At 51.0% G+C, this 21,423-nt stretch overlaps 1 protein-coding gene across 5 annotated transcripts; it reads left to right on the top strand.

Annotated features, from left to right (window-relative positions):
• The first annotated feature begins 1,713 nt into the window (after positions 1–1,713).
• Positions 1,714–6,685, top strand: PRSS41 (serine protease 41). Of its 5 annotated transcripts, none has more exons than XM_017511092.2 (6): positions 1,736–3,059; positions 3,149–3,175; positions 3,452–3,617; positions 3,792–4,072; positions 5,805–5,962; positions 6,276–6,685. In XM_017511092.2, the coding sequence occupies exons 1-6, from the start codon at positions 2,996–2,998 to the stop codon at positions 6,519–6,521; spliced, it is 942 nt and encodes a 313-aa protein (XP_017366581.1). In that variant the 5' UTR covers positions 1,736–2,995; the 3' UTR covers positions 6,522–6,685. The 5 variants fall into 5 exon arrangements, 4 of the variants coding, with proteins under 4 accessions (XP_017366581.1, XP_017366584.1, XP_017366583.1 ...); XM_017511094.2 differs by having other exon boundaries at positions 1,746–3,059; positions 6,303–6,685; XR_001819766.2 differs by lacking the exons at positions 5,805–5,962; positions 6,276–6,685 and adding an exon at positions 4,742–4,764 and having other exon boundaries at positions 1,714–3,059; positions 3,792–4,430.
• The last annotated feature ends 14,738 nt before the right edge of the window (positions 6,686–21,423 follow it).

Genomic DNA, 21,423 nt, shown 5'->3' with positions numbered 1-21,423 from the left:
TAGTAGAGACGGGGTTTCACCATGTTGACCAGGATGGTCTCGATCTCTTGACCTCATGATCCACCCGCCTCGGCCTCCCAAAGTGCTGGGATTACAGGCGTGAGCCACCGCGCCCAACCCTAATTTTTATAGCTTTTATAAGCCTTCAGCAGTAAGTCTAAGTCAGAGGCCTAATTTAGGATTTGATTTGGGGTACAAAAAAAAAAACAAACAACCAGGGAGCTTATAAAACTAAATACAGGCCTGTAATCCCAGCACTCTGGGAGGTCAAGGCAAGGTGGATCACTTGAGATCAGGAGATCGAGACCAGCCTAGCCAACGTGGCGAAACCCTACTAAAATATGAAAATTAGCTGGACGTGGTAGCAGGTGCCTTTAATCCCAGCTACTTGGGAGGCTGAGGCGGAGAATCGCTTGAACCAGAGGTTGCAGTGAGGCAGGATTGCACCATTGCACTCCAGCCTGGGCAACAAGAGTGAAACTCCATGTCAAAAAAAGAATTTGTTAAGTTAAAGAGGAAGTAAAGACACTGAGAGATTTCTTCAGGTCATCAGATCTGTTGAGAAGGTTTAGCAGATATCGCTATAATCTCAGTGATTTGTTCTATGATGAAACTGAATTGTACCAGGACCATATTGCAATATAATGTAACACTGGCATTGCTGGGAAAAATTCAGCTACCTCGTACAAATGTGTCATGTGATAATAGTGATATTGATGGCCAAATGTACTGAGTGGCAGCGTGAAAGCCCCCTTAGGATGTGATACTGATGGAAAATGAACAGCCTGAGAACTGGGTAGTCAACCATAGGCAATATGGACCCTAAATATTTCTGTACAAGCTAATCATAAGGTATAAATAGCTGTTCGGGCCTGATGGCTTACGCCTGTAATCTCAGCACTTTGGGACGTCAAGGCAGGAAGATGCAAGGTCAGGAGTTTGAGACCAGCCTGATCAACAAGGTGAAACACCATCTCTACTAAAAACACAAAAATTAGCCAAGCAAGGTGGCCAGCGCCTGTAATCCCAGCTACTGGGGAGGCAGGATAATCGCTTGAACCTGGGAGGTGGAGATTGCAGCAAGCCAAGACCACGCCATTGCACTCCAGCCTGGGCGACAGAGAGACACTCCATCTCAAAAAAAAAAAAAAAAAAAAAAAAGAAAAAAAAAAAAAAACTCCATCAAAAAAAAAAAAAAAAAAAGAGAGAGAGATATAAATAGCTGTAGACAATGGAGGATGCAGGTCATGAAACTAGTACAATTATATAACACTGTATGTAATGCTTTAGAGTGAAAAGTAGTTATTTAAATCTCTCTCCACCCCACACTGGCTGCTCCACATGTGAGGCATATTCATACTGACAACCAATGTGTGATTTTGCAGGCCCAGCTATAGGTAATTACGAGGCTTTACATGGCAGGGCTTGTGGGGTAGAAGCTGCCCTCCCTGCACCAGACTAAGCACACAGCCAATGCATTGAAGTCTCTAGGGAGCTGGGGTCAAGGACTCAGGTCCTTTCCTGATGGGCCATATTATTATTATTATTATTATTATCGTCATTATTCTGAGACCAAGTGTTGCTCTTGTCGCCCAGGGTGGAGTGCAGTGGTGTGGTCTTAGCTCACAGCAGCCTCTGCCTCCTGGGTTCAAGGGATTCTCCTGCCTAAGCCTCCCAAGTAGCTGGGATTACAGGTGCCTGCCACCACATCTGGCTAATTTTTGTATTTTTAGTAGAGACAAGGTTTCACTATGTTGGCCAGGCTGGTCTTAAACTCCTGACCTCTGGTAATCCACCTACTCAGCCTCCCAAAGTGCAGAGATTACAGTTGTCAGCCACTTCGCCCGGCCCACCCATGCTATTATTTGCATTCCGAGTCATGGATGCATGGAAAAATACTATCCTTTTGCTGTGAGGGCCACGGGGTAGCCTTACAGCAGACACTTAATAGGCTTGGCGTGTTCAGATGCTACATATCCAGACCTCTAAGGGAAACTCTAAGATCTTGAATGTCTTGCCTGATAAGAATGCCTCTGCATACCTGGACCCCTGGGCCCCGGCCGATAGCTGGTGCACACAACATGACTGAAGGTGGGGCCACAGGCCGTGCAGTATCACGGGACCTCTGGAGGAGCTTGAGGCTGACTGACTAACGTCAGCCATGCAGCTGCTCCAGGCCAACACCGCCAACCTCCAGTAAAACCCTGCCGCCAAGGCTTAGGCCAGTGTCCCTGGTTGTCACACTTCCATGCTGGGAGAATGATGGGTGTGCACAGGCCTCCCCTGGAGCGCTCACCATGGTCTTCCTCCTGGTCTCTCCTGCACTCTGCCCTGTGTGCCTTTTCGTTTGCCGACTCTAACCTGAGTCCTTTCACTCCCTAAACCCTAACCAAGAGTGTGACGGTTTTCCTGAGTAGTGAGAGCTCTGCAGGTGGTGTGGACCTGGACTCAGAGGTTACGTTGGCTCACTGAAACATCTCCCACAAGGCAGGAGACCTGGAGGTGGGCTCCAGATAGCGTGTGGGGCCCCCGGCAGGGCAGGGGGCAGGAAGTGGGGCTGAGAGCCCCTGGGCTGTGACATTCTGTGGGTCTGTACAGGACGGGCACTTCCACGCTGCCAGGCCCCACGAAGCGCTCAAGAAGGCCTTACCTGCCTGCTTTAAGCGGGCTCCCGTCTCGGGGCCAGGCCCTTGGTGCTAGAGGAGGTCATGGGTGGAAGACAGGGGGCACCAAGCGGGCAGCCAGGACCCCACAGGCTACAGACAAGGACTGTGCGGTCCACCGGGTCTGGGCCACATCAAGGGGTGTGGTTGAGGACCCACCCCAAGGAGCTGAAAGCCAGGGCACTGCCAGGCATGAGGGTCCTCAACAGCCCTTGGGCCCAGGGCCGGTGAAGCTAGGTGGAGGAGCAGAGCTCCGACCCCGCCCCCAGGGGGCGCCCCGGGCCCAGCGCGGGAGGAGGCAGAGGGGGCGCCAGGCAGCGGGAGAGGAGGCCATGGGCGCGCGCGGGGCGTTACTGCTGGCGGTGCTGCTGGCGTTGAGGGGACTCGGGAAGCCGGGTGAGCTTGGGGCGCTGCCTGCAGGACTGGGGGCGGTGGGGAGGACGGGAGGTGGAGGCCGCGAGGCGCTCACTTCTTATACCCTGCAGAGTCGCAGCAGGCGAAGCTGTTGTCAGGTAGGGCGCCAGGACGCGCGATGCCTGCCAGGGCCGCTGGGCTGGGGTGCATGGGACCCATCTCTGTTCCAGGTCCCAAGAACGTAATGCTCTCAAGTAACCTGTGGGCCCTGGGGGTGGGACCGGCAGCTTCCCACTACTTGGGAGGGTCCCCGGCGTCACCTGCTTGGCGCGTAGTTCCCCGGGGTGCCCCTCCCTGCGTCCACCCTGGGGGCGAGACAGTGCGGGGGCGGGCCTGCCCCCTGCAGCTCAGCCGCGTCCATCTGTCCATCCCAGAGCCCTGCGGCCACCGAGAAATACACTCGCTGGTAGCGGGTGGAGTGGAATCCGCGCGCGGGCGCTGGCCATGGCAGGCCAGCCTGCGCCTGCGGAGACGCCACCGATGTGGAGGGAGCCTGCTCAGCCGTCGCTGGGTGCTCTCGGCTGCGCACTGCTTCCGGAAGTGAGTCTGGGTGGGGGAACGGGGCGGGGCCGCGGACTTGCTACTGGCGTCCAGGCTGAGCAAGCAGTAGCCACCCGGCAGCTTCGCCTCAGGGACTGGGCCTCCAGCGTGCTCAGGCGCCCCTACCCCCCGCCTCATTTCCAGGGCTCCCGACCCTCTCTTCTTTTCTGCCAGGCACTATTATCCCTCTGGGTGGACGGTCCAGTTGGGCGAGCTGACTTCCAGGCCACCTTTCTGGAACCTGCGGACTCACAGAAATCGTTACAAAGTGCAGAACATCATTGTGAACCCTGCCTCCTTTGGGGTTATACACAATGACATCGCCCTGCTGAGACTGGCCTCCTCTGTCGCCTACAATGCACACGTCCAGCCCATTTGCGTCGAGTCGTCCACTTTCATCTTCCTGCACCGGCGAGACTGCTGGGTGACCGGCTGGGGCTTCATCGGCTCCAACGGTAGTGAGGCTGGGGGTAGACCGGTGGGGACATGGGGGTGCGGGGTGGGCATTACCCTCTACCCTGCTCCCGCCACACAAACACAGCACCCTTCCTCCTTGGCCTGGAGGTGCGGCCCGAGCCTCTCCAGCTTGCATTCTCTCCTCACTTGCTTCTCTGCTCTCACTGCCACCTGTCAGCTCAGGAACCAAACACTCAGTTCTCCCCCTTCCAGGGACTTCGGGGGACAGGAGGACAGTGTGAGAGGTAGGCCAGCTTGGCCCAGGGCCTGCAGGAGTGAGGGGGAGTGAGGGAGGCCCTGGTGACAGAAGCTTCAGGCAATGATTTTTAAAATTGGAGACAACTCACAAACCATAACATTTTCTTTTTTTTTTTTGAGACGGAGTTTCGCTCTTGTTACCCAGGCTGGAGTGCAATGGCGTGATCTCGGCTCACCGCAACCTACGCCTCCTGGGTTCAGGCAATTCTCCTGCTTCTGCCTCCTGAGTAGCTGGGATTACAGGCACGTGCCACCATGCCCAGCTAATTTTTTTTTTGTAGTTTTAGTAGAGACGGGGTTTCACCATGTTGACCAGGATGGTCTCGATCTCTTGACCTCGTGATCCACCCGCCTTGGCCTCCCAAAGTGCTGGGATTATAGGCGTGAGCCACCGCGCCCAGCCCCATAACATTTTCAAGTGTTCGGTGTTAAAGTACACGATTCAGTGATTTTTAGCCTACAGTCCTGTGTCACTTAACAACTGGGATATATTCTGAGACACATCATGAGACATTTTCATCATCGTGTCAACATCAGAGTATAGTTACACAAGCCCAGATGGCACAGTTCACTCCACAGAGTCTGTGGTGTAGCCCATTGCTCCTGGGCTACACGCCTGTACAGATTGTGACTGCACTGAATACCAGAAGCACTTGTAACACACTGGTAAGCATTTATGTACTTAAGCATATCTATACATAGAAGAGGCACAGTAAAAATATAAAAGATAAAAAAAATAATAATAATAAAACAGGTTGGGCCCTGAGTTTGTAATCCCAGCACTTTGGGAGGCCGAGGCAGGTGAATCGTCTGAGGTCAGGAATTGAAGACCAGCCTGACCAATATGGTAACCCTTCCTCCTGCCATGCTTTGGCTGAGAAACCTCTCCACTCACTCAGGCAAGGGCTATCATCCCCATTCTACAGATAGAGAAACTGACTTTCAGGAAGCTCTGCAACCACCTGGCCATCTGTTGGGTTATTCTGTGATATTGTTGATTGCTCTTTTGTTTTTTTTTTTTTTGAGACGGAGTTTCGCTCTTGTTACCCAGGCTGGAGTGCAATGGCGTGATCTCGGCTCACCGCAACCTACGCCTCCTGGGTTCAGGCAATTCTCCTGTCTCAGCCTCCTGAGTAGCTGGGATTACAGGCACGCACCACCATGCCTAGCTAATTTTTTGTATTTTTAGTAGAGGCGGGGTTTCACCATGTTGACCAGGATGGTCTCGATCTCTTGACCTCGTGATCCACCTGCCTCGGCCTCCCAAAGTGCTGGGATTACAGGCTTGAGCCACCGCGCCCGGCTGTTGATTGCTCTTGATGTATTAGGTGCTGGGGAGTCAAGAGCAATGCCAGGCACTGTGGGTGTGTCAGGGACCCCTCACCACCACTATAACACATGCCCTTTCTCCTCTCCCTGCCCCAGATGGCAGAAGAGAGGTAAAGGGTGCTGTCTTTTCTGTCCTATCTACAGCACGTCTGCCACCTCCCTACAAACTCCGGGAAGCACAAGTCACCATCTTAAACAACACCAGGTGTAATTACCTGTTTGAACAGCCCTCTAGCCGTGGTATGATCCAGGATTCCATGTTTTGTGCTGGTGCTGAAGATGGCGGTGTAGACACCTGCAAAGTAAGTGCCTCTACCCCACCAGGGAATCCCACCATCTCCTCCCCCACAACCACTCCCAACCCATTGTTTGGATTTCTTATGGGAAAACCAGTGCAGCCTTAGTTACCAAGCCTACAAAACATGCTTCTCATTTTTCATAAATGCTGACTGATTAACTCGTCAACCCCTGGAGGCTGTTGCCCCACTTTGAAGGTACAAAAACTAAGAGTTGGTTGATTCCATGGGAAGGAGTAAGATTTGCATTCAGTCTGCGCAGCCCCACAGACCCTTCTGCTCTCATGGCCTCTCTGCTGCCCCTTCCACTCTGCCCCAGGCTGGGCTCACCCATGCTGCTCCCCAGGGTGACTCAGGTGGACCCTTGGTCTGTGACAAGGATGGACTGTGGTATCAGGTTGGAATCGTGAGCTGGGGAATGGACTGTGGTCAACCCAATCGGCCTGGTGTCTACACAAACATCAGTGTGTACTTCCACTGGATCCGGAGGGTGATGTCCCACAGTACGCCCAGGCCAAGCCCCTCTCAGCTGCTGCTGCTCCTTGCTCTGCTCTGGGCTCCCTGACTCCTGCAGCCATTTTGAGTGCACAAGAGACTGTGAGGCTACAGTGGAGACCACAGTATTGGCTCATTTCCCCCTGGCTGTGGCACTTCAAGGACAGGGTTAGGATCAGATTCCAGCCCCTTTTGTCCCATTTGCTAATAAATACATGTGCATGTTAAAGCTGATGCTTTGCAGAGCTTTCTGTGGACCTGAGGGGCTTCTTGGATGACTCCCTCCTCTTCACTCATGTCTGGTCCAGGCCAAGACCCTACCTGAAGACCTAAATTGTTTTCCAGGTGTTTGTTGCAAACAGCAGGACCCTCTGGTTATTTCAATCAGAAAGATAACTGATGGAAGAGCAGTAGTAGTTCAGTGTGTCAGAGAGGTGGGAAGATGTGGCTTGGGGGTGCCATGGAGGAAATGCTCCCACTGCCCCCATCCCAGGGTTCCCAATCACACACATGCCAGAAACCAAGGCAGGGAAGGCACAAATGCCAATGAATTTGCTCAAACTAGGAGACATTGAGCCACAATCCTGTGGGGGCTTCAGCATTGGCCCATTGAGGCCAAGGACACCAGGAGTAAGTGTTTCTCTCTTGCCCCCCGACCCCACATGTTGAGGGAGGTCCTTTTTTTGAGACGGAGTTTCACTCTTGTTGCCCAGGCTGGGTGGCACAATCTCGGCTCACTGCAACCTCCACCTCCCGGGTTCAAGCAATTCTCCTGCGTCGGCCTCCCAAGTAGCTGGGATTACAGGCATGTGCCACCACACGAGGCTAATTCTGTATTTTTAGTAAAGACAGGGTTTCTCCATGTTGGTCAGGCTGGTCTCGAACTCCAGACCTCAGGTGATCCGCCCGCCTCAGCTTCCCAAAGTGCTGGGATTACAGGCATGAACCACTGTGCCCAGCCTCATTTAGTTTTCTTAAGATCATTATTTTGAATTTATTTCTGGCAATTCACCGATTTCCTCTTCCATTGGCATCTGTTACTACACATTTATGTTCCTTTAGTGGTATCAGATTTTCTTGCTGCTTCACGTTTCTGGTGTCTTTGCACTGATGTCTGTACATCTGGTGGAACAATCGCCTCTTCCAAAGTTTCTAGAGTGGCTTTCATAGAGGTAGACTTTCACCTGCAGTTGCGTCTTAGTGTGCTGGTTGGAAAGGGTGGGGTAGCTGTGTTTCCCGATCGGTGCAGTGATATGGTCTCCGTGCAGCTCTTCAGCTGTGTTAAGTGTTGAGAAATGTTAAGTTGTTGAGAAATGTTAAGTTTATGAATATTGAGAAATGTTGAGTGAATGATTGCTGAGAAACGCTGAGCGTATGATAGAATATATTATTTGCTAGGAAGAACGATGGCAAGGAAACTCTAACCACCCCCCAGCCAAGTAAAAAACTACTTGGGGCATTCTAAAGTGATAGGACAATATATAAATATCATATACCGGTTAAAACAATTATGTAAGCTTGGAACATGTGACCCTGCCCCCGTGGCTCCCTCGTGGAGAATACTTTTTAGTTTGTCTGTGATCAGTGGTAAATGGGCACCAGCTGCCTACTCGGCATATTTTGTGTTATGAGCAAATACCAAACAGCTGTTTGTTAACAATCATCACCTGTTCAGAGAGACCAAACGCGTGGGTCCCTGTCTGCTCGAGGCTCTCGGACCAGAATGCTGTCAGTGCCTGAGGCTCTCAGCTCGGAAGGTTACTGGCCGCTTGGATAGTCCCACTTTGCTGTTTTGAGTGTCTGCCTCTCAGTTCCTTCAGCGCCATCTGGGTGGGGTCTCTATAGCCAAGCTGGCTCTCAGTAGTTGAGCATCAGCAATAACTGGGGGCCTCAAGGCCCAGGCTATAGAGATTTGTGGCCGTGGTTGGTAATGTCCTTGATGTCAAGAGGTTTTGGGATCCTCCTATTCTTATTTTCCCCACAATGGGGATATACAGCCAAAGGGGACCTTTTGGTGTCAAGTCTGATGTGGCCTACAAGAAGGTGCAGTGGCGCTGGCTTTGTGGGTGCCACCCAGCTGTGGGGCTGGGGTCCTAGGCCCAGGGCCTGGCATACAAAGCAAGGCCAGGCCTGGGTCATTGGGTGCAGGTTTATTCTCTGTGGCAGGTTGAATGTGCATCGCCCACAGAGCCAGGATATGTAATTTTTTTAAATTATACTTTAATTTCTGGGAATACATGTGCAGAACGTGCAGGTTTGTTGCATAGTTATACACGTGCCGTGGTGGTTTGCTGCATTTATCACCCCATCATCTACATTAGGTATTTCTCCTAATGCCATCCCTCCCCCAGCCCTCGACTCCCACAGGATCTGTAATTCTGAGGCACCCTCTAGCAGGTCGGGCCCAGGGGACTGGGTTGTAGCTGTGATTCTCCCCTGGGGGACAGAGCAGAGCAACAGCCCAACTGTGGGGAAGATGTGGTGCTTCAGGTTGAAACCTGGGGATGAGGATACCGCTGCAATTCCGGGACCTGAGCCAACAGGGCTCAGCGTAACTCGGGGTTTGGGGGCTGAGGCTCCATGCAGTAGTGACTCTAGACCCCGAGATGGTGGGGCTTGGCAGTATCCCAGACTTCATGAGGTCAGATACACTGGCAGAATGGCAGAGGACAGCTGTCATTTGGGCCCTGTGGGGGAGCGGGGCAGCTGGGAACAGCACATTGCAGAGGAAGGCAGGGAGCAGCCCAGGGAGACCCACTTTCCAGGGAGAGGGCTGTCTCTGAAGCTCCATCTCTAGGAGGCTGATCCGGCTCCAGGGAGGCAAGGTGCCAGAGCTGGCCCACAGGGCGGTGTTTCAGCTCAGCCACTGCCCTGTTTCCCCGGGGTCCACAGCGGCTCAGCTCAGCCAGGGCACTGAACTCCTGGGGAAAAAAGGCTGCTTTCGCTTAGGACTGGGGGATGTGACTATTCTGGGTGGCCAGACACCATTTCCTGGAATGCAGCATCTTCTCCAACTTCACCTCTGAGCAGCCAAGGAGGCAGGTTGTGACTTCAACTCTGGCTAGGAAAAGGGAGAGGGTTACCCAGAGCACCTCCATCTCCACTTGGCCCCAGGGGCAAGGGTGTGACCGCTGCTCACAGCTCAGTTCAGAGGTGTGAAGCCACCAGGCTGAGAGGTTGAGTGGTGGCTTTGTCTCAGGGTTGAAGGGCAGCTGTGGCTATTCAATTCCAGGGCAAGACATGCTGTGGCCCCAGTTCCAATTCAGCGATGGCACAGTGCGGTAGTCACATGACCATAGGAAAGTGCTGGCTGTGGGGTTCTCTGTGGGAGCCCAGCTGTGCCGCTCAGGCTGCCCCCTCGCCTGGCTTAATACCCATGAGGACAGAGGTCGCTGGCGGTGAGGGCTGCAGGTGTTCCAGGTGCTGGTGGGCTCCTGCCATCCCCTTGCTTACCTCCTCGCCTTGTTCCCAGATGATCCTGGTTGGGGATCTGTCTGGTTCCGTCTCCCTGGAGGGGCTGGACAGGGCTGGGCTCCCAGTGACTGGTATGTCAAGGTGAGGCCCCAATTGCACCTCTGCTGCCACCCTTCTGCACCCCCCAAGGCTCCTCTGACTTGGGGTCAGCAGGGGCCAGGCCCGGGAAGGGTCAGCGGAGCCCCGCTCAGGAGGAGCCTCCTCCAGGGAGGTAGAGGTGGAAGAGGCCAAGTCCTTGGCCAGCACAGCTCTCAGAGGCAGGAGCTTGGAGGCGGCACAAAGTGGGTTGTGTTCTTGACCCAGCCTAGCCCGAGGGCGCCTTCCCAAGTTTGCTGGCAGTTCAGGGGCCTTGTTTCTAACTCCAGGCCGGCAGGGTTTGGCACCCAGAAGGTGAGTCGTCTGAGCCAGGACTCCAGAAGCAGCAGCTGGGGTTGGGGGGACTTGGAGGAAGAGCCTGGCCAGAGGGGTGCCGGGACTCACCCAAATGCCCACTAGAGGGCTGTTCAGATGGCGCGAGCATGGGAGTCACACACGTGCAACTGGAGATGCAAGCACACACATGCCCCAGACACACGCCCCTGCCCAGCCTCTCCTGCACTCGGGGGGCGTGTACACACGAGGACACTCCTCCTCACCTGCGTGTCCACCTGGTGGGAGGCACCACCCCCACTTCCCCTGCCCCCTCCATCTGCCCTGGCCCAAGTGCTGGCCCTGAGCCCGTCCTCAGGGAGACTCAACACAGGCCCTTTGTCCCTCGGGATCAGGGCTCCCCAGGAGGGGGATTTACTGAGCATTTATTTCCTGCCCCAGGCACGCCCCTGTCCTCACTCTGCCAGGAGAGGGAACAATGAGGCCTTCTCCTGCCCACAGAGGTGGCCCCAGGCCCGCTGGCCCGTGTGTGTTAGGAGGCGGGTTGGGACCACAAGCCCCTGGCACCCCTGGCCTCCCTGCCCTCCAGGTGTGGGGCTTGGGAAGACCCCTCTGTGGCTCCGAAGACTGAGGCACAGCAGAGAGGAGCGTCTCCATCTATACCCACTCAGTGGGCGGGACCCCCTGTAGCCTGGTGTCAAGGCTGAGCCTCAAGGAATCTCCCAGCCTCACTGGAGGCAGGAACCCGGGTCCCTGGCTCGGATCTCTGGGTAGGCCTGGCCTGGCTGAGACTGAGCAAAGCCAGAAGCTGACTCCTCCCAGGGACCTCAGGGGCCCCCTGGGGCTCAGGAACCAGAGGGAAGGTCCTGCTGGCTGGGGGAGGAGCTAGATCAGAAGCTCAGGGGTCTTTGCCGTCTGCCCCAGCAGGCTGAGGCCGGGCTGTGCATGTGACTTGCCCTTGAGTGGCTGCTGCTGGGGAGGAGGACCCTGGGAAGGCACCGCAGCCTTGAGCTCCGGAAACCCACAGCTCCCACAGCCCGCCACACTCACTGAGTTCCCGTCGGTGCCATGCTTAGCCGAAGCATTTTGTCTGCTCTTTCCCCAGAGAGACTCAATACTTGTATTGGAAAACCAGGACATATAACCATACATTTTGCCTAATCTTTCATGTAATTAACATACTACGAGTGCAAGTGTTGAATATAGAATAAACTATACCCAAGTTTCAAGTTGAGGGAGGGGTAGGGTCCAGCCCTACAGGGTCCTATGAGCCACTCTCTGCTGGTGCAGAGATGAGAAACTGTGTAAACGAAAGACAAGACACCGAGAAAGAGAAAAGAGAGTTTGGGCTCGGGGGTCCACTGCCAACCGAAGCGCGGAGTCCGGCAGTGGCCCGAGTGCCTGGACACTCTGACTTTTATTCAGTACAAAGCAGGAGCAGGGAAGGTAGAGTGAGGTAATGGTGGTCAGTGATAGGGTCAGGTCAATCTCGTGTCTTGTAGACAGGAGGCCCAGGACTTTCAAGTAGCCGAGGCGAGGAGAAGACCTAATGCGTCAGCCCTTTCCTCATACTTGTTAAGAAAGAACAGGGCCGGGCGCGGTGGCTCACGCCTGTAATCCCAGCACTTTGGGAGGCCGAGGCGGGTGGATCACGAGGTCAAGAGATCGAGACCATCCTGGTCAACACGGTGAAACCCCGTCTCTACTAAAAATACAAAAAATTAGCTGGGCATGGTGGCGCATTCCTGTAGTCCCAGCTACTCAGGAGGTTGAGGCAGGAGAATTGCCTGACCCCAGGAGGCGGAGGTTGCGGTGAGCCAAGATTGCGCCATTGCACTCCAGCCTGGGTAACAAGAGCAAAACTCCGTCTCAAAAAAAAAGAAAGAACAAAGATGTTAAGATTTACGTTAGTATTACTGATTATATATTTTAAGAAAAAGGAGGCCGGGGGCGGTGGCTCACGCCTGCAATCCCAGCACTTTGGGAGGCCGAGGCGGGTGGATCACGAGGTCAACAGATCGAGACCATCCCGGTCAACATGGTGAAACCCCGTCTCTACTAAAAATACAAAAACTTAGCTGGGCATGGTGGTGCGTGCCTGTAATCCCAGCGACTCAGGAGGCTGAGGCAGGAGAATTGCCTGAACCCAGGAGGCGGAGGTTGCCGTGAGCCGAGATCGCGCCATTGCACTCCAGCCTGGGTAACAAGAGTGAAACTCCGACTCAAAAAAAAAAAGAAAAGAAAAGAAAAAGAAAAAGAAAAAGGGGCCTGGTGCAGAAGCGGGGCGTGAGAGTGGACATGGAATATGACTGCTGAAGCCAGCATCACATAGAGACAGTTAAGCCCCTGGATGTCTGTGGGCCTCCCCGACAGCAGCCAGGCCTGACGCAAGAGCTGGGGAGCGGAGTTTTCTCCTAACTCTCCCAGGAAGGAGGCGTCTTGGCCATTCTGGACATCTTCCCTAGCTGGCTAAACAGCGGGGCTTTCCCAGTGCTGGCGCTGCTGCACAGCCGGGGTGCCCTCCAGCAGCCCTTACGCGGGCGTCACAGAGGGCTTAGAGCATCTTGCCTTAGGGTCACTTTGTTCACAACGTCACCTCAGTTCCGTGCTTCAAACCCATAATAATTAAAAGGTTATATTGAGTATACATATTTCTGTGATTACATATGAATTACTATGTGATTATTTATGATTATATATAGGAATAACTATGTAACTATATCTGTAATTCTTTTCTATTTCTATATGTTGTATTTGACCGAGTGTAGAAAGTTATCACAAGACAAAAGTATGCCAGATTGCAGGGTCATTTATTTATGCCGGCGACCACAGAGGACTCACGTCTCTCCAACCTGTGGTGGCAACAGGAGGGTGCCACGATTTTTTATACCCGAAAAACCACCTTGGGAGTGGGGGTGAGGGGCAGGGATGGGGATGAAAAGGCTTCAGACATTCCGAGGGCTAGTGGATTCTGTAAATTACCTCCTGGGCAGAGATGAGGGTGGGGGTCTCCGGACATTCCAAGGGATGGGGACTTTTGTCATTCCGTTTGTTTACTTAAGTGGTTTACAGAAGTCAAGATAAACATTTGTTTACACATTATCTGGTTAAGGTGGAAATCACAGACCTTAGTTACTTATTACAAGTCACAGGAGCCAGGATGGAACTAGCTTGGGCTGCTTAGTCTGGCAATTGCCGGTAAGCAAAGGCTAGCAATTCTGGCAGTTACTGATAAGAAAAGGTAAGCAGTTTTACATAGTTTTGAAGAACAAACTGGCAGTTCTATTTACAGAGGCCAAGGACAGTAGTTATTGTGAGGAGAATGGGGCAGCCATTTCAACTTATCTAAAAACAGTTTTGCATTTTATAAAATAGTTTTGCTCTGGTTCTGGCTCTAGGCCAGCACAATATCACACTATATTCATATGGGAACAGGCTGAGGCTTCAGATCCTTGCCTCAGCACTTCTGGGGTCTCCCACAGGGTCTCCCCGCTACAGGGAGGCAGGATTCCCAAGTTCTGGTTTCCCCAGCCCACCCTGGTCCCACTCCTGCTGCTTGGCGTCTGGGTCAGCTCAGGCGCTGTAACACAAACCCCACGCCATCGGGGGCTGGTAGACGATAGAGGTTTGTTTCTCGCCATTCTGGAGGCTGGAAGTCCAGGATCAAGGCACTGAGTGACCCCGCTGCTGGTGAGGGCCCCTTCCCCGTCTTCTCACCAAGTCCTCTTATTTGGGGAGGGGCGAAGAGGAGGGCCCTGGTCTTCGTCTCTTATAAGGGCCCTAACCCCATCACTGGGCCCTTATCACTGTGCTTATGAAGTCATCTTAACCAAATTACCTTCGAATGCCCCACCTCCTGACATCATCATATGGACTAATAAATGAAGACCAGCCCAGAGGAGGTCCTTGATGGCCTCGGGCACTGGAACAGCCTTAAACTGGTTTGAGTCAGTTGCTCATCTCCTTCCCTGAAATGGCTGAGCCCTCCCTGGGAGGCTGCAGAGGGAATAGCTCTGTGGGGGTGTCGCTGGTCCGGGGGGCCAGTTCCTGACCTCATCCCCGACAGCGAGCCACGTGAAGGACCTGGAATTTTCCAGACTGGAGGATGGAGGGTCCAGATGGACCAAGATGGCAGAAGCTGAGAATGGACCCTGGGGAGCTGTCTTCCAAGGACAAAGTCAACGGGCATTTCCCCTACATTTACCACCCAAATTTCAGACATATTGCAGAGTAGAAAGTGTTTACAGTGACACTCACGCGCTCTCCGCCTCTCCAGTCCTCAGCATTCTCCTGTGTGGGTGTCACTACGTTTGTCCAGGTCCCAGACCCTCTGTCCACCCATCGCTTCCTCTTCCTTCCTCAGACATCAGGAGCTGACCTGAGTGTACTTCCCCTCAGACACTTCTGCATGCATGTCACTAACTAGACTATTATGGGGCTGGCGTTTCCCATTTGAAGCACAGTTTGCATATAATGAAATCACAAATCTGGAACTCTATATTTACAGGTTTAAAAAATACTTATGGATTCCCAGACCGCTTGGCCAGGCTGGAGCATCTGGCAGGAAGGCTGGGGCTAACTGCCCACCTGAGACCAGCCTGGGCAACAAAATGAGACCCTGTCTCTACATAAAATAATTTTAAAAACTTAGCTGGGTGTGGTAGTGTGGGCCTGTAGACCCAGCTACTCAGAAGACTGAGGTGGAAGGAACCCAGGACTTCAAAGTTGCAGTGAGCTGGGATCACGCCACTGCTCTGGCTCCACCCCTGGGCAAAGCAAGACCCTATTGTGCTCTCTTTTATTTTTTGAGATGGAGTCTTGCTCTGTTACGCAGGCTGGAATGCAGTAGTGCGATCTCAGCTCACTGCAAACTGCCTCCCAGGTTCAAGCGATTCTCCTGCCTTAGCCTTCCAAGTAGCTGGGATTACAGGCATGCCACCACGCCAGGATAATTTTTGTATTTTTAGTAGAGACGGGGTTTCATTATATTGCCATCAGGCTGGTCTTGGACTCCTGACCTCATGATCCGCCTGCCTTGGCCTTCCAAAGTGCTGGAATTACAGGCGTGAGCCATCATGCCCACCACAAGGCCCTATCCCTTTAAAAAAAAAAAACAACTGGAAAAAAAAGGGGGAAGAAAAGCAGGTGAAAGCTGTTGTAGCCATTGAGTAGCGTTTCATGACTGGGTGGAAATAAAGCAGAAGATAGGGCCAACTCTATAAAAGGGGCCACTAGTACAATTTGAACAAAACATGTGTTAGCAATATCACCACAACTACCCACTAGGTGGAGTAAAGCATGTTTTTAGGTCCAGCTCTGTCAAGTTACCCAAAGGAGTTACTGCATATAACATTTTAATTACAGATTATCCTGTCAAGGGAGAAAGCTGGGCATTAATAAGGGTAAGCAGACCGCCATCATATGGAATCTTGTTCTGATGGTCTTGGGAAAAGCTGCAGAATGATGCTGGCAATTTTGCAGTTAACATGTCTCTGGTTCTGGTGTTGGATGGTTGGTGAATTCTCTGTGTGGTCCACAAATCAGGCACAATACTTGTCCCTTGTTAGGTATGTTAAGTTGTTTAGTTTTAGCCCATAGGGCTTTATGAAACAGCAGCTTCCACTTTGAGTAATTCCTTAGGAGAAAACTGGACTGGAGGAACTTAGAATTAAGGGTCTAGTATAGTCTACAGGTAGATGATAAAACTGATCTATAAACAATTTAAATACAACATTCCAAAGCCTTCAAAATGTTGCAGGATCTCTGGGGTGTTGCTTTTCTGGCTGGAAACCTGTGGCTGGTGGCACCTTGGCCTGAATTTCCCTTGGGCCTATGAAACTGGGCTCATTCCACCCACTCAGCCTGGCAGGCTGTGCTTGGCTCACACTACTGGCCTGGATGCCCACGCCTCTGAGTGGGGCTGCAAGTCAGGTATGGAATGGTGAGGGGATGCGAACGAGCATGGGGCCCAGCCACTGTGCAGTCATCCATGCCAGGTGCTGCCAGGGGCAGGCAGCTCCAGGTGCCAGCATGGGTGCCACCGCTCTGAGGCTGCAGCTGGACTAGGCTCACCACAGGCAGCCACCCTGGCTGGCACTGGGGAATGTGGTGGTGCCTGGAAGCCTGAAGACACCAGGAATCACAGGGCCCCAAGAACGAGTCACAGACCTGACTCAGGGAGCTCCCAGGTCTGGACTCCCCTGAAGGGCTGCAGCTTTTTTCTCCTCCTCTTCACCTGAAATGTGGTGAGCAAGGGCCATGTTCAGCCCTGTTTGTGTTACAGCTCCTTTATCTTCACCATTTTGTGGGTCCTGAGTTCTTGTCCTGTGACCAGGAAGAATGAGGTATGCAGACAAGTGGAGGGTGAGCAAGTTGAAGAGGAGCTTTATTGAGTGATAGAACATCTCGGTGGAGACACAGAGCAGGAAGCTCCTTTCCACAGCCAGGGTGTCTTGATGCGTGTTCAGCTTCTAGCAGAGAGGAGACCCTAGAGTGGGAAGTTCCTCTCTGCAGGCAGATAGTGCTCTCATCTCTGCAGCTCTCAGCAAAGAGGAGGCCCTGGAGTGGGTGGCTCCTCTCTCCAGCCAGGTTCTCCCATCATCTCTGCAGCTCTCAGCAGACAGGATAGATCCTCCCTGCAGCTGATTGTCCTGTTGCCTCTCAGTCCTCTCAGCAGAGGGGAAGCCCTGGAGTGGGTAGCTCCTCTCTCTGCAGCTGGTCATCCTGATGTCTGCTCAGCTTTGACTGAGTCCAGGACTTTTATGAGCTTCAGAGGGGAGGAAATGCATGCTGATTGGTCCATAGGCAGGCCTGGAAAAGGACCCACGAATTTCCACAGTCTGCAGGACTGGCAGCTGGTCCCCAGCCTTCAAGGCATCCCTGGCCTAAAGATGGGGCCTCCCCAGGGACCCGCCCCCTTCCACCCAGGAACCTACCTGCCTGCCTGCTGCTGCTGTTCATGGCATCTGGGCTTGGACCCAACTTTGCTCTGAGATCAGTGTGGGTGCAGACAGCAGGAAGAAGCACTCTGAGCCTGCGAGGTCGGAGGGCCTTCCCGGGCCCCTAAGAGTTCAGGGATGCCTGAGTCCTCAGCTGCTGCTTGGGTGGCTGCAGCTTGTGCCAGGGAGGATGGGGTTCCTGTCTGCTCTTGGCCTCCTGCCAGCTTCATGAAGCGTGTAGCCCTGGCTGCACCTCCCTGCTGCAGTCAGCGCAATGGCAGTGGCAACCATCTGGAGTGGCCACTGTCATAAGTAACATAACCAATATTTCCAATCGTTTTCAGCTATAAAGAGAGCAGATTCCTGTTGCCAAAATAAGAATATTCATGGATAGCTTTTTAATTTTGGCACAATCAAGTAGGGAGAAAAAGTAAATGTTTCCACATTCCTTCACAAAAGTATACATTACCATATTATTGTCAACTATAAATACCTTAAAAAAAAAAAAAAGAGCTTCCTTAAATCTGGAACATAAAACATTGAAGACCCAGGAATATTTTAATAAAAGTCACAAAAAATATAATTGATTATCATTTAAGTCTCATGTAGTTAATTCTTGTTCTGTTTGATTTTAATTAGCAGTTTCATGAATCCATAAGGTATTTTATTGTTGCTTAGAGTTTTGGAAGTTTTTACTTAGTCCACTGAATTTAAAGTTATCAAATATAGATATCCAAGCATATGTGTTTGAGTCTCTTCCATGAATTTGATTGCAACTGCCTTTAGAGAATGAAACCTATAGATGACAGAAACTCAGACTAACCATGGTTAAAAATCTGATGAGAATTCATGGTAACTAACAAATAATGGGGACACTGAATTACTTGTATTGTGCATGCTATTTTAAGAAACCAACCAGAATAATGACTGACAGCATCATACCAGGACCATCAGACCTTTATAAATCTTCCATAATTTTTATAACATTCACATCAAGAACACATCCATATAAATATAACTTAAAGGAGATTTAGCATCATTTAGTACAGATGACTCAGTTTTTCCAAATAATCAAAGTCCAAGAAACTATTTTTTTTTTTTTTTTTTTGAGACGGAGTTTCGCTCTTGTTACCCAGGCTGGAGTGCAATGGCGCGATCTCGGCTCACCGCAACCTCCGCCTCCTGGGTTCAGGCAATTCTCCTGCCTCAGCCTCCTGAGTAGCTGGGATTACAGGCACACGCCACCATGCCCAGCTAATTTTTGTATTTTTAGTAGAGACAGGGTTTCACCATGTTGACCAGGATGATCTCGATCTCTTGACCTCGTGATCCACCCGCCTCGGCCTCCCAAAGTGCTGGGATTACAGGCGTGAGCCACCACGCCCGGCCGAAACTATCTTAATAAAACACAAAATCTGTTTCTGCGATGATTACTTAAAACCTCTAGCAGAGAAAAACTTTCAGCAGAGAAAATTGTGTTATAAGTACAACATAGTAACATATATTCACCAGGTTAGAAAAAGACAGATCCTGGCCGGGTGCAGTGGCTCATGCCTATAATCCCAGCACTTTGGGAGGCTGAAGCAGGCAGATCACAAGGTCAGTAGTTTGAGACCTGCCTGGCCAACATAGTGAAACCCTTTCTCTACTAAAAATACAAAAATTAGCCGGGTGTGGTGGCACCTGCCTGTAGTCCCAGCTACTCGGGAGGCTGAGGCAGGAGAATTGCTTGAACCTGGGAGGCAGAGGTCATGGTGAGCTAAGATCATGCCACTGTACTCCAGCCTGGGCAACAGAGGGAGACTCTGTCTCAAAACAAAACAAAAAAAAAAGAGATCCATGTATATTTCTGACAGAATGGGACAAGGATAAACTTTAAGATTTTTCAATTGTCCTGATAGGTAATCTTTTAAAAGCTGTGAATCAAATGTTGAGTAGAGCAGTTAGAGTCAGTTACTATTACACTGGTTGGACAAAGGATAGAGAAAAATCTCCAGCAGTGTGATGGTTTCTCCCTATGTGAAGCCCATTTAGATAACCTGAAAGTCAAACTTGATGAGAAGGTACTTGAATTTAATCAGAGACAGGAAGAGTGTGTGCCCCAGTTCATGATTGTGTATATCATGTTAGAGAGGAATGCAGGCAAGGACACTAGTACCTCGAGCAGAGGAACAGCTGGCTCTTAGAAAAGTAAGAGCATATGAAAAAGCCTAGTGAGCTAGTATAACTTAGACCCATCAAGAAAAGCCCAGAGTACAGAATCCAGTTATCCTGGAGGAAAGCATTGCTCTAAACTAAAGCTGCAATTCAGAAGAAAGTTGTAATTTTTTAGAAACAGACTTCAGAAATAAAAATCTCCTGCATTTTTTCAATGAACAGTAGATCACTAGTCTAAGAAAATCTTATTGGCTGGGCACTGTGGTACACGCCTGTAATCCCAGCATTTTGGGAGGCCGAGGCGGGTGGATCACCTCAGGTCAGGAATTCAAGACCAGCCTGACCCACATGGTGAAACGCCGTCTCAAAAAGAAAGGAAGGCAGGGAGGGAGGGAGGGAGAGAGAGATAGGGAGGGTGGAAAGAAGGGAAAATGTTGTTGCTCCAAACACAGGGGACAAGACTTCAGTCTTGGATCCCTGTACCCCTGACACCAAGCTCAATACTTAGAAACTTATGAACAAGTATCTTCCCATCCCAGTCAACCAGATCTCACACAAAATTCCCTCTGCAAGACTCATCCTTAGCTAGGCATGGTGGCTCCACCACTTTGGGAGGCTAAGGCAGGAGGATTGCTTGAGGCCAGGAGTTGAAGACCAGTCTGGGCAATATAGTGACATAGCCATATAGAGACACATTTGGTCTCTACAAAAATACAATTTAAAAATTAGCAAGGTGTGATCCTCAAAACCCAGGAGTCTCAGGATCACCTAAGCCCAGGAGTTCAAGGCTGCTGTTAGCTAGGATTGCACTGTTGGGCACTGTTCCACTCCAGCCTACAACAAATGAAACCACCTCTAACAACAACAACAAAAGGACCCACCCTGCATAAACCCTCTACAACCTGCAAAGGCCTGCCATCATTATCTTACCCTCTCTGTCTTTGTCGCATATTCTTCCCTTATTATTATTATTATTATTATTACTGAGATGGAGTCTCGCTTTGTTGCCCAGGCTGGAGTACAATGGCGCCATCTCAGCTTATTGCAACCTCTGCCTTCCTGGTTTAAGCAATTCTCCTGCCTCAGCCCCCCGAGTAGCTGGGATTACAGGGACATACCACCACGCCCAACTAATGTTTGTATTTTTAGTAGAGAGAGGGTTTCCCATGTTGACCAGGCTGGTCTTGAACTCCTGACCACAGGTGATCTGCCCACCTTGGCCTCCCAAATTGCTGGGATTGTAGGCATGAGCCACCATCCCCAGCTCCCTTTTTAAATATTAGAACAACCGATCATTTTACCTTAGGACTTAAAAATGACTTAAAAATTTTTTTCCCTTCTTATTAAGACCAGAAAATATTCTTTCTCAAATAAAAAATATTCTTGGCTGGGTGCAGAGCCATATATATATATATATTTGTATAATTTGTATGCAATTACAAATATTAATTAGAACTTTAATTTTTTTTAGTAAAAACTCAGGTGCCCAGCATGGTGGCTTGTGCCTGTAATTCCAGCTACTTGGGAGGCTGAGGTGGGAAGCTTCCTTGAGCCCAGGAGTTTGAGGTTGCAGTGTGCTAAAATCACATCACTGCACCCCAGCCTGGGCAGCAGAGTGACACGTCATCTCTAAAAACATATACACCGTTTTAACTGCAGTTCAGTAATTTCAGGGGAAAATAAGAGGAAAACCCAGGAATGATGGGTTTGAATGATGTTTATATGTTAACATCTCGTGAATATATTGTTTATAAACTCTAAAAAATATAATTTTGTATAGAACTATTTTTCAGTGTGGAATAAAACATATTAATGAACAGAACAAAATACCTTTTGTCTTTTTATAATATTTAACAAGCCAAGAACAGACTTATACTGATGTTCAGCAATTTTATGTTTTAAGAATGTTGTCTTGCCGGGCACGGTGGCTCAAGCCTGTAATCCCAGCACTTTGGGAGGCCGAGGCGGGTGGATCACGAGGTCAAGAGATCGAGACCATCCTGGTCAACATGGTGAAACCCCGTCTCTACTAAA

This window comes from Cebus imitator, unplaced genomic scaffold, assembly GCF_001604975.1.
Source record: "Cebus imitator isolate Cc_AM_T3 unplaced genomic scaffold, Cebus_imitator-1.0 Scaffold444, whole genome shotgun sequence".
Lineage (NCBI taxonomy): Eukaryota > Metazoa > Chordata > Mammalia > Primates > Cebidae > Cebus > Cebus imitator.
The sequence above is the reverse complement of the archived record's forward strand: the minus strand, read 5'-3'. Positions and strand labels throughout refer to the sequence as shown.

Coding starts and splice junctions, on each gene's coding strand:
- PRSS41 (XM_017511092.2), top strand. CDS start 2,996: ATGGGCGCGCGCGGGGCGTTACTGCTGGCGGTGCTGCTGGCGTTGAGG. Junction 3,176..3,451: donor GCAGGCGAAGCTGTTGTCAG/GTAGGGCGCCAG, acceptor TGTCCATCCCAG/AGCCCTGCGGCCACCGAGAA. Junction 4,073..5,804: donor GGGCTTCATCGGCTCCAACG/GTAGTGAGGCTG, acceptor TCCTATCTACAG/CACGTCTGCCACCTCCCTAC.